We start from the raw sequence: 12,717 nt of genomic DNA on the forward strand, positions 1-12,717 counted from the left end.
GAGTTGTTCCTTGGTACCAGAGTTTGGTTCGTCAGCAAAAGTTTTGATCTCTGTTTTCGTTTCTTCTTCCCACCTTAAACTTTGCACGGCATTGCTGTGTTCCTCTTCAAGGAATAATGATTCTGTTTCTAGCATCCACATCTTCTGTATATTAGGGTCAGTAGTGTGAAAAAAATCTCGGTGCTTTTGAAGAATTTAGGTATAACAGAATGAAGGAATGTCAGAGAATAGTATAGGAAAGAAAGGTAAGGATTCTCTCATAGGACCTGTGAAAAGCCCACTGCTGTCTTCCTTTCTGGCTAATGTAGAAAATAGGGATGTAGTTCTCATGTTGATTTGATGCATCCATTAAGTCATAAATGCAACTGGGAATGCTTCCTAGCAGATTCAGCAGTGTCAGTGCCACTGAAACCATGGGCTTAGGTTGGTTGCTAGTGATCTTTCCTCTCTAACCTAATTGTTTCAGGCATTACAAAACAGTTTACTATGGGGACTTTTAGCTAGTCTTTAGCATACTCATTCCTCAGACTGAACAATATGCTTGGATTATAGTAAATATCTGTTGACTGCTTCCCAGGTGGCTCAGTGGTAAGGAGTCTACCAGGTAATCTTGGGAAGATTACCTGGAGAGGAAAGGTCTACCCACTCTAATATTCTTGCCTGGGAAATCCCATGGACAGAGGAGCTTGGTGACTATAGTTCGTGGGCTTGCAAATGAGTCGGACATGACTTAATGACTAAACAGCAACAAATATCTGTATAACCGCATTATCAGCTACAGATCTTGATACAGACAGGAATACAGACCTTTGTCTGTGAGTTCTGTTGCTTTTTGCATGGTTTTCTTAAACAATTCCCTTTATTGTATCTAGGAAATTCTAGAGGGACCCCTTCATAATGAATTTACTACTTGCAAATTTGAATATTGGTAAGATTAAAAATCTACATATTTTATCATGTAGATCTGCCCTACTATTGGCATTTCAACATATTGTTGGTGAAAATCTGAACATGCTAGAAATTTTAAATAGGTGTTATAAAAAACTCAAAGCTGGCATCATCAAATCTATGTTTGTTTCTGCTCAAATTGAAAAATACTGGATGTTTACATTTGTGAGCATGTGTGTTTGGGAGAATCTTATCTTCTTGTTTTCTAGTTTGCCCATAGGACTCATAGGCCAAGAAGTTCTGACACAGTCAAGTGTAGATCATAGGTTGGCCAGGGCAAGAAATGACATTTATCCAGTATCATTTTCATGGCTCAACTTGTATCCTGCTGTTTCCTACTTAAGAAGCCAACCAAGGTCTTGTAGGAAATAAATTATAGAACAGAAACAAACCAATTGATGTGTATTGTCTCTCAACCATCAGTGCACACATGATCATATTTTCTGTTTTCTTCAGTACCCTTTTATGTGTTTATTTTATAAAATAAAGGGAATTTAATCTTTGAGATGGGGGGCTGAAGTGAATACCTTCCATGTCTGAGACTCTGTTCTTGTATAACATTAATTTAATCATCATAACAACTCTGCAAGGCAATGGCATTTGGTTTACAAGAAATCAGGGCTTATAGAGGTTAAGTAATTTGCTGATGGTAAAGTAGATATCTGACTTCAAGTCTTTCCCTAGAGGTTTTCCCCTGACATCATTATGTTATCAACTCTAGGGTGATATCTGTATCAAATACCGTCCATCTGCATGCAAAGTTTTCTGCATATCAGAAGGTCCATTTTACGATAAAAGTAGCATTGTTCCTAGAAAAAGCAACAGTTTTTTTTTTTTATTAAAGATCTGACATATAACGTGAATATGTATTCAAGATTTATTCTAGGCCAGTACTATTCATTGTCACTGCCTATTCAAATCTCTGACTTGATCTCTGACGATGATTTTCTCTGAGATAAAAAGACATCGTCCTCCTTAAATGTGTTTCCCCACAGGTTGTATTGCCCGGACTGTCAGCTCACCAAACCAGCATCTCTTGAGAACTGATGATGTCATCAGTTGCTGTTTAGATCTAAGTGCCCCAAGCATCTCCTTCCGAATTAATGGACAACCTGTTCAAGGCATGTTTGAGAATTTCAACATTGATGGCCTCTTCTTTCCAGTTGTCAGTTTCTCTGCAGGAATCAAGTTAGTATCGCTGTTTTTTGGTCTGTTTGCTTTCTCATTTCCCATTCTTTCACAGAAGACTCTGGACTGCCGTCACGCTTGCCCCACTAACCTGCTCTCCTGGGCATCCGTCTATAGGGCATTTTTGCCCTGTAGCAAAATGTTCCTTGAAGCAACAAGCAACCTGTTCCTTGAAGGTTGGAGATAAGATTAATTCAAGAGGGGAATCTCAGGAGGTTGACTGCTTTGTCCATATATTCAGCCATTTAAATAACTCAGTCTAATATCTCTTACTCTATCCAGCATCCAGAAATATTTCCAGTCCACTTAAGTTCACTTTTTTCTTTACTAAGGGTAAATACACAATGTTGGATTAAAAATGTCACTAATTTTTTCATATTTATTTTCATTTTTCTTTTCATTATATTCTGGACTCTACTCCAAATCCCCTCATTTCTACAGAAATGACACATTTTTGGGTGATCAGGACAAGACGACTCCTTTACTTGTCACCTTCTACTTGTTATACTTGTAAATAATCTGCTTATGATTAGCTGGGTCAAGGTGGTTTTCTCTAACCCTTTGCTTTTTTGCTACTACCAGAAGGAAAGAGTAATTGAAATGATAATTCAGTATCAAGAAGTGTCATTTAAGTTCCCCTAAGAAATTTCACAGGGAAATTGAATGCTACAAAGTGACTGTTTTTTCTTTTTATCAGATCTCATCCAGCCCTGTAATTTTAAGTATTGATATATAGGTATTTAGATCAAGTCTAGCTTCCTCTGTTGGTTATTTGGGCACCTTGAGGTATTAAATGACCAAATCCTACAGACAGGTATTTCATTCACATAGGAATATGGTGTATGTGCTTTTATTATTTCTCCAGAGAGTGATAAGTTTTTGCTGAGCAATTAACATAATTTAATCAGGTTTTACTTTTATGATTAGAGGCTCTTAAACTCTCAGTTACTGACTTTATGATGGTTCTTAGGGGAAAAGATGTGACTTCTGACAAAGTTAATTTCATACTAAGAATATATTCCTTGAATTTTGTTGATTATGAGACTTTTCTGTATGCCAGCGCTATTACTTACCCTGACATGCATCCTTTATAGAGTACGCTTTCTGCTTGGGGGGAGACATGGAGAATTTAAATTCCTTCCTCCGCCTGGGTATGCTCCTTGTTATGAAGCTGTTCTGCCAAAAGAGAAGTTGAAAGTGGAGCACAGCCGAGAGTACAAGCAAGAAAGGACTTACACGCGGGACCTCCTGGGCCCCACGGTTTCCCTGACACAAGCTGCCTTCACACCAATCCCAGTGGACACCAGCCAGGTACCGGCTCATCAGCTGTGAATGCAGTGTTTGAATCACAGCCAGTCTACATGCAGTGGGTTTCAGACTCCTTGGACTGCAACCTATAGGAATGCATTTCACAGTAATACAGTTTATATGTATAAGTGAAGCAAGTTTCATAACATAATGCTTACCTTCACTGTCTCCACTTACTCACTCTGAGTCTGTTCTGTTTTTTCAGTGTTTTTAAGTCACTAAATTGATTTGATAATGTACAATTGGACCACAACCTAAGTCAATGCTTACTAATTTTAGAGTGTTTTTTACCTAAGATAGTAGTGGAATTTTAAATTTCTTCTCCTTGCCTATATACAGTTGCCTCTTTAAAGTGATTTAACTGACTTTTATCTCAGGTAGAGATTGAGATCATAAACTCTAGAGTCAAAATGTCTTGGATCCAGTGCATGCTCTGAGACTTGAAAAAATTACTCATCTCATTGATTGGAATGCTAAGATTCCAATGTATTATTATTATATATTGGATATATTATTCATGCTCTTCTCTTTCATAGATGTGAAATTATCCTGACACTGACACTGAATTAAATATTGTTTTATTTTGATGGTGAAGTAATTTCAGTCCAGTTGGTTAGATATTCATAATTTGTTCATTAGCTTTCAAAGATCAGAGGCATTGCTCCCGAAGCCTGATACAGAATTAAGAGCAGGCCTCAGACGCCTCTGTGGTTTAGTGCCTTGAAACGTATTTCCTCTCTCTCCCTGCCAGCTTTTTATATGATGCATAACATAAGCATGCTTTGTGCACGGCTCACATTCCGTGTGTGTTGCCGTTGCTGGAACAAGGCAGGGTGTATATGGTGCTTTCAGAGTTGAGCAGTAAGCATGATTAGAGGATGGAAACGGACTGGAACAGACAGTGGGATTCCATGGTGTCACTAGCATTTAGGATTTCCTGAGACCTGGATAATCTCTTGTTTCAAAGGGAAGGAGGCAATGCTGGCTTGCTCCCCATGGAAACTCCACCCCATCCATGGACTTTGTAGGCCGTTGCCTGCTCTCTGTGATGAGGGACTGATTGTGGGGCAATGTCTGTGCATCATCAGACATGCACAGCCAACCCCTCACCTTGAAAGTCATTTTGTGTTCTTTATGAAGAGGCCATTAAACTTCCCCTTTTTAATGGAAACATGTTCAGATTTCCCCCCCCTGAGGCTTATATTTAGAAACCACTGAAAGTAACAGAGTTAAGTGATGATAAATCATTGCCATCAGATATTTCTAAACTCAGCAGATTATATTTTGGACACTGAATTGCCTTCCTCCTGGCCTGTGAATGCTGGCCAGGTTGGTTTAAGAACTCTGGAGTGATTTCTCTTTTTGAATAATGCGTATTCCAGTGATTATCCTACATCCATTAAGACTTTTAATGATAGCTGTCCTCAGTACTCCTCTGTTTTCTTTCTTTCTAAATTTTGTTCCTAAATTCCCCAAATTGACCTAATAATTATGTAGATACTTAGTTTTATAAATTTAGAATGGATTATCTGGAACCTAGTTGTATGATTACATTTTAATGGTTGAGGAGACGATTTTATTTAGTTCAATTCACAGTCACAACAGTTAACATTGTATTTTCTTGCATTTGTTTCTGATGTGTGTTTTCTTTTTCTCTTTTTTAAATTTTAGATTGTGTTGCCTCCCCACCTGGAGAGGATACGAGAAAAACTGGCAGAGAATATCCATGAGCTCTGGGTGATGAATAAAATTGAACTTGGCTGGCAGTATGGTCCGGTACATAATTTTGAAATTTATTCTCAGATTCTGTTAATATATCTTTCTGATTCTTCTCACTCATCCTGCTGTATGGCGACATGAATTGATCTGATTGAATTTTTTCACCCTAAGCTTTACTTTGTGTGCAGTTTTTCTTTATGAGAGAGAATGATGTTAGTGATGGGGTCATTGAAGGATGGCTTAGTTGCCTAGACAATTGAAAAGTTATTAATATTCAGGTTGAAAGTTACATTTTTAAAATCAAAGTTAACATATACAGACAATAGGCATTGATTTCTAGGGACCTTAGGAAGAAATTTCATAAGAAACTGAAAGTGAAAACTGAAACTGGAAAGAAAGAAGGTAACTTACTCTCCTAACTGATGTTTCTTTTAGTCCCAGTTGTATTTAGTAGTATAAGTCCTCAGGGCAGAGATTCATAGTTGGTTTCATAAGTGGAAGACAGGCTGAGAAAGAATCATTGCATATATTTCCAAATGATTATTGTTTAGAGAACTTATAGTTTATCAATAAAATTTAGGTAAAACCAGAACAACTTCTGTGTAATACCGGTGTATTATATACCATTTTTTAGCAGGACTGTGGCAGAGCTTTCACTTTTATGATATTAATAGTCCGACTATCCCAAAGTTTATAACACTTATATTTGACTGAATATAGAAATGAATGTGTTCAGCCCAGTCATAATTTATTGCATTAAGCTTTGAATACTGACATTTAGTATTAGTGTTAGTAGTAATACCATGCTCGTTGTTGATTAGTTGCTAAGTCACATCTGACTCTTTACGACCCCATGGACTTGTACCCAGCCAGGCTCCTTTGTCCATAGGATTTCCCAGGCAAGAATACTGGAGTGGGATGCTATTTCCTTCTCCAGGGGATCTTCCTGACCCAGGGATCGAACTCGTGTTTCCTGCGTTGAAGGCAAATTTTTTACCACTGAGCCACCAGGGAATGCTATGCTACTTTATACTGATTCGTATGTTTATTTATTTAGAGCTTTGTCTTTTCACTTACAGGTAGTGGGGTAACCTTCCTAATAGCACCCTGGGCTGTGTGTTATTATTTCACATTTACCAGTGATGCCACTGCCGATTATTCAGATGCCTTGACAGCTGGTTACTGTGCTGCAACTGGGATCCAAATTCTCTAGCTTCTAGTCTAGAACTGTTTTTCACTATAAGACTTGCTGATGCATGATCAGAAATGGGATCCTTTCATTAATTCAGTGATAGTTAGACAGTTGTCAAATCAGCAAGCACTTAAAGTACCTTATTAAATATGTGGTTTTATGCAGTATTCTTTGACTTTTAAAAATTGAGAAAGTGAATGAGTGTGAAATAAGATATTTATCATTAATTAAAGTCAGTAAGAGGTGGGATATTGTGAAAGTATTCTTAGTCAATTGACAGAGGAATTACAGACAAAATTTACCATAAGATTCGAGATAGGGAAAGATTTGAATTACACACAAAATTCAGAGAAAGATAATTACAGGCTAGGATTTAAAAGATCTCATACAAACAAATAACTCCCCCCCCCCATCAAAAAAAAAGCATAGTAACAGGAATTGTTTAATAGTTTTACACTCAAAAAAGGTGATTTCTATCGCAAGCTTCTATAGGCTGCCTAAATGATTGCATTCTACAATGAACTTCGTTATGTTTCTTCTAAAAAAGGAGGAAATATAAGGTCTCATTATTATCTATTCTTGCAGTGAAATTCAGTTCATTTACACACTGTAGCTTTATTGCTACTAGTTTGCAGATGCTGAAAGGGAGCACAGTGCTTCTGAGCCAAACTGTGGCCAGTTACGCTTTACCTGGCCTGAGACTGATGACAGCAACATGGGGTTTTACCTGCCTCCAGTGGGGAGATTAAGCACTTAGTCTGTTGCTGTGGTGCTGGCACCTGGCACCTTTTCTGGGACAGGGAATAGACCAAATACTTGCTGAAAGAACGAAATGGTTTTTTTCTTAGGTCTTACTCTGGACAAGCACAGCCACAAGTATCCTATCAGATCAGTAATTTGGGAGAGTCTCAGACTGACACATGAAGAGGTTTCACATTGTCCTTCCATCTCATACTTGACCTTGTGTCTTCTTTGATTTGGGCTCTCCTGAAACTCTTTTCTGATCAGTGTCTTTGATCCCTGACTTTATCAACTCTGTTATTCTAGACTTAGGTACACCTCTTACTGAGACCAATTCCATAAATTCTTTAACATTTTAAATGGTGTGTTCCAGTTTTTCTCTGAGTTAATATTTTAGAAGCTTTATTGAGATATAGTTTACATGCTGCACAATTCATCCGTTAAGGAGTGCAGGTCCATGTCTGTTGTTACTGTTTTTCCCTGTCAGTCACCTTTTATTTTTTAATTTACTAAGTTTAAATTTAAGGATAATTGATTTACAATTTGCTTTCTGCCATACAGCAACATGAATCAGCCATAGGTATACATGTCCCCTTCCTCTTGACGCTCCTTCCTACCCCATCCCACCCCTCTAGGTTGTCACAAAGCACTGGTTTGAGCTCCCTGAATCATACAGTGAGTTCCCATTGCTGTTTTGCATGTGGGAGTGTGTATGTTTCCATGCTGCCCTCTCCATTCGTCCCGTGCTCTCATACCCCCCTGCCCTGTGTCCACAAGTCTGTTCTCTATGTCTGCATCTCCATTGCTGCCCTGCAAATTGGTTTATCAGTACCATCTTTCTTGATGCCGTATATATGCATTAATATACAATACTTGTCTTTCTGACTTCACTCTGTATAATAGGCTATAGATTCATCCACCTCATTATAACTGACTCAAATGGATTCCTTTTTATGGCTGAGTAATATTCCATTGTATAGCAACTGTGTTTTTCTTTGGAGTAGTTTGAACTCTTGAATAAATTGTGGATTTTTGTTTTTATATTTTGCAAAGAAATTAGTTTCTTTGAATGTCTTTAGGGTATATTTCACTGGAGCATCATGCGAGAGCTCTATTTTTTTTAATTATTTTTTTATTGACGGATAATTGCTTTACAGAATTTTGTTGTTTTCTGTAAAACCTCAAAATGAATCAGCCATAGATATACGTATATCCCCTCCCTTTTGAACCTCCCTCCCCATCCCACACCTCTAGGTTGATATTGGGCACTGTTTGAGTTTCCTGAGCCGTACAGCAAATTCCCGTTGGCTATCTATTTTACATATGGTAATGTAAGTTTCCATGATACTCTTTCCATACATCACACCCTCTCCTCCCCTCCCCCTGTCCATAATGCTGTTCTCTATGTCTGTTTCTCCATTGCTTCCCTGTAAATAAATTCTTCAGAACCATTTTTCTAGATTCCGTATATGTGTGTTAGAATACAATATTTCTCTTTCTCTTTCTCACTTACCTCACTCCGTATAATAGGTCCTAGGTTCATCCACCTCATCAGAACTGACTCAAGTATGTTCCTTCTTATGGCTGAGGAATATCCCGTTGTGTATATGTACTGCGGCTTCTTTATCCATTCATCTGTCAGTGGACATCTAGGCTGCTCCCATGTTCCAGCTATTGTAAATAGCGCTGCAGTGAACACTGGGATGAATGTGTCTCTTTCAATTTTGGTTTCCTCAGGGTAGATGCCTAGGAGTGGGATTGCTGGGTCATAGGTGCTTTTACTCCTAGTTTTTAAAAGGAATCTCCATACTGTCCTCCATAGTGGCTGTATCAATTTACATTCCCACCAACAGTGCAAGAGCGTTCCCTTTTTTCTACACCCTCTCCAGCACTTATTGTTTGTAGACTTTTTTGATGATGGCCATTCTGACCGGTATGAGGTAATATCTCATTGTAGTTTTGATTTGTATTTCCTCTAATAATGAGCGATGTTGAGCTTCTTTTCTTGTGTTTGTTAGCCGTCTGTATGTCTTCCTTGGAGAAGCGTCTGTTTCGGTCTTTTTCCCGGTTTTTGATTGGGCGCTCTATTTTATGGAAAAACATCAGGCAGATCCATTCAAGCCTTCATCTGTCCCCTTTGCATACTATTTGCCTAACCTTGTATTTGGTACTGTGGTCCTCAAATTGAAAAGACCTTGTTTTAGTGAGTTTGCCTTTTTAAAGAGCTCCTGGTTTAGCTGAGTAATAGACAAACAAACAATTACAAACTAAGAACTATGATGGATATGCTAACTGTAAGCGAGGGAAATTTCCAGCTCTCCTGGTGAAATCAGGGCAGGCTTCCAGAGGGTGGTAAGTATTTGATCTGAGCTCTGCTGTTCCTGTGGAAGAGCAGTGAACCTGGAGGCAGGAAGAAGGTCAGGGAGAGGACTCAGGTGAGAGGTGGTGAGGTTCCCAGTTGTGTACTGGCAGGAGGAATGGAGAGATATGACTGCAGACGCTTTGAAGAAGTTCAAGTGTGGGAAGTGTTTAAGAGAAGGAAGGAAATCTGTATAGATTTCTTGTTTTAGCTTGGACACCCAAGAGGATGATGGGGACAGTTACTCTGTGGTGTAGAGAGTAAGTGGAAATTATATAGATAGAGAGTAAATTGTCTTTGAACTTGGGCACATTCATTTTTATCTTTATATTTAGCATTTGTTGTTTGGTTTTGTAACTCATGGCTTCATTTCCTCACTTACACCCTTAAGTAAATAAGCTATGTGCTCTTCGGTAAGTCCTGTTCATTTGCAATGATCAAGAAAGAAAAGAATAACTATCTTGTTTTTAACTTGTCAGCTCCTGAATACTTTAAAAAAATTCTTGCTCGTGTTTGCCTACTTTTTTATGTGACATTTATAAAACCTGGTAATTATTCCCAGGGAATAATTTGTTCCCTGAGAGCATATGGCTGTGATTGAGGTGTCACCGTGGCAGTAATGCTTGTGTAATTTAGGCCTCTAAGAAGACAAAAATCTAATTACTAATGCAAGGATATAGAACATCTTTCTCATTAATTCAGTCCTAAAATCTTGAATTTAGTTTATTCTGATTGCTAGCACTTTCAAGGATTAATATGAAAAGTATCTGTGGAATATTACCTGGCTTTGGTAAGGCACTGGAGTGACTTGTGAGAGCAGAAGTAACTTACATGGGATGAAATGAACAGCTGGAAGGAACTACCACCAAGAGTTTGTATCAATCAGTCATGATGTTAATTGATGTCTCTACTCTGTGTCTAAACATGTAACAATAACAACTGAGTTATTACTATACCTTCTTACCTAGAGCTTGTTTCAGTTTGCAGAGCATTTGTTGCATGCCTGCCATGTGCCAAGCATATTCTTGGTGCTGAGAATACATTAAAAAAGAACAAAAGAGGCCAGTCCCTATTGCTTTGGTCTTACATTCTTGCAGTTGCAGGAAGACAGACAACCCCATAAATAAGACCCTCGTCTGTTAGCCAGTGGTAACTGTTATGGAAAAAAAAAAATAGGTGAGTAGCAGATTGGCAGATTAGGAAGGTGGGCAGGACAAGCCACATTGAGAAAGTAAGGTTGAAGCAAAGGCTGTAAGTTGCTGTGAGAGTGGGCATGGAGGTTTTAGGGCAGAGCAGATGTGAAAGCTGGCACTGACTGGGAATGGTGGCAAGGAGAAAATGTAAGGTAGCCCAGACAATGCCAGGTTTACCACTGACCCTGAGCATTAGCCATGCCTGAGGGATGACAGAGGCAGCCTTGCTGGGATGAAGGTCTCGGTTTCCCTTCTTGCTTCCCACTTCACTTTCCTCCATGCAGTTGGACAACCATCCCTAGTACATGATCTTAGAAACTGTTACATGCTGATTTCCTGTTCTGTTTCAGGTTAGAGACGACAATAAGAGACAGCACCCGTGTCTGGTGGAGTTCTCCAAGCTGCCTGAACAGGAACGCAATTACAATTTACAGATGTCACTCGAGACCCTGAAGTGAGTTTCTTAAATTTCTCATTTTCCTCTCTGTATTCCCTGAAGGAAACAAGGTGTTGATATTACCATTTAATTTATTTTAGCTCCAGTTAGATTTTTTTCATAATGCATTGGTGGATTGAATCAGTATTTGTTTGGACTAGGCATTGAGCATGTTACTTTATGACTTCGTGTTCTATGTGTTTCCTAAAGGGTACTCTATGAATGTTTATGGGTATTTGGGAATATAAGGATTTTGCCATTGTATTCAGTACTTCTGAGATTGTCAGTCATAAGTTATTACTGGCGTGTGACAAGATAAGTGAAGATACGAAAACGACTGTTTCAGAATTTTTATACTAGATAAGGTATTGCATTGAGCTTTGCATAAGGACACGCATTATTAGTGTTAGTAGTAATACCGTGTGCTACTTTATGCTAATTATTATATTTATTTATTTAGAGCTTTTTCTTTTCACTTACAGATATTGGGTTAATCTTCCTAATAGCACCCTGGGCTGTGTGTTATTGTTTCAGATTTACCAGTGATGTCACAGCTGAGGATTCTCATGGAGTTGTCAAATGCCTTGACAGTTAGTTAGTAGCTGTACTAGAACAGGGATCCAGTTTCTCTAGCTTCTCATCTAGAACTGTTTTTCACTATAAGACTCGCTGATACATAATCAGAAAACGGGATCCTTTCACTAACTGAGTAATGGTTAAACAGTTGTCAAATAGTAAGTACTTACAAAGTACTTACTAAGTGTATAGTTTTGTGCTTTTCCATCCTTGCTGAACTTGAAGAACTGGATTTGTTCCAGTAGATCACTTATCCTAATACCTGCTTATGTTAGGAATGAAACAATGCTTTTTTTTCCTATTTTTGTTTTGTTTCAGTTTTGTTAAGTATAAAGAGCTATTTCTACTGAAATTATTTTGCCAAAGATCTAGAACATAAATATTGTTTCAAGTTCTACGACTTCAGCCCAGGTATATACCTGCAAAATGATACAGTGATTTTCATTATGAAAATAAATAAGTAAATAGGGCCTTGAGTTCAGGCTCTGCTGCTGCTGCTGCTGCTAAGTTGCTTCAGTCATGTCCGACTCTGTGCGACCCCACAGATGGCAGCCCACCAGGCTCCCCCGTCCCTGGAATTCTCCAGGCAAGAACACTGGAGTGGGTTGCCATTTCCTTCTCCAGTGCATGAAAGTGAAAAGTGAAAGGGAAGTCGCTCAGTCATGTCCGACTCTTCGCAGCCTCATGGACTGCAGCCCACCAAGCTCCTCCGTCCATGGAATTTTCCAGGCAAGAGTACTGAAGCGGGGTGCCATTTCCTTCTCTGGAGTTTAGGCTCTACTAGTAACTTAGAAGGGAAAGGAATGTATGAATACAAATCGAGTAAGTGGAGAAAGCACTGCAGGTAACTAATGACAAAGCTTTTCTGGAATAAGGACCGCGGAACACGTCACTGTGACCCTTGTGCCTCCTTTTCGCATCTCCTGTCTTCCTCTGTGATCTTGATGTGAAGCTTGCACATTTAGTTTGGTAATTCATGACAGCCCATTATTTATCCATCTCTTGAAACAAAATGCTTTTATTGAAAGTTCATGGCCTGAGATAATTTCATTAAATT

General features: G+C 38.7%; 1 protein-coding gene across 13 annotated transcripts in view; it reads left to right on the forward strand.

Moving 5' to 3' along the window:
• Positions 1–12,717, forward strand: part of RYR2 (ryanodine receptor 2) — an 810,976-nt gene that overhangs the window by 463,001 nt on the left and 335,258 nt on the right. For all 13 annotated transcript variants that reach the window (XM_060406755.1, XM_060406748.1, XM_060406743.1 and 10 more), the window contains 4 exons: positions 1,944–2,136; positions 3,231–3,447; positions 5,116–5,220; positions 10,999–11,102. In XM_060406755.1, coding sequence (XP_060262738.1) covers positions 1,944–2,136; positions 3,231–3,447; positions 5,116–5,220; positions 10,999–11,102 — 619 coding nt within the window. The remainder of the gene's footprint in view (positions 1–1,943; positions 2,137–3,230; positions 3,448–5,115; positions 5,221–10,998; positions 11,103–12,717) is intronic.

Source organism: Ovis aries, chromosome 25 (genome assembly GCF_016772045.2).
Source record: "Ovis aries strain OAR_USU_Benz2616 breed Rambouillet chromosome 25, ARS-UI_Ramb_v3.0, whole genome shotgun sequence".
NCBI lineage: Eukaryota > Metazoa > Chordata > Mammalia > Artiodactyla > Bovidae > Ovis > Ovis aries.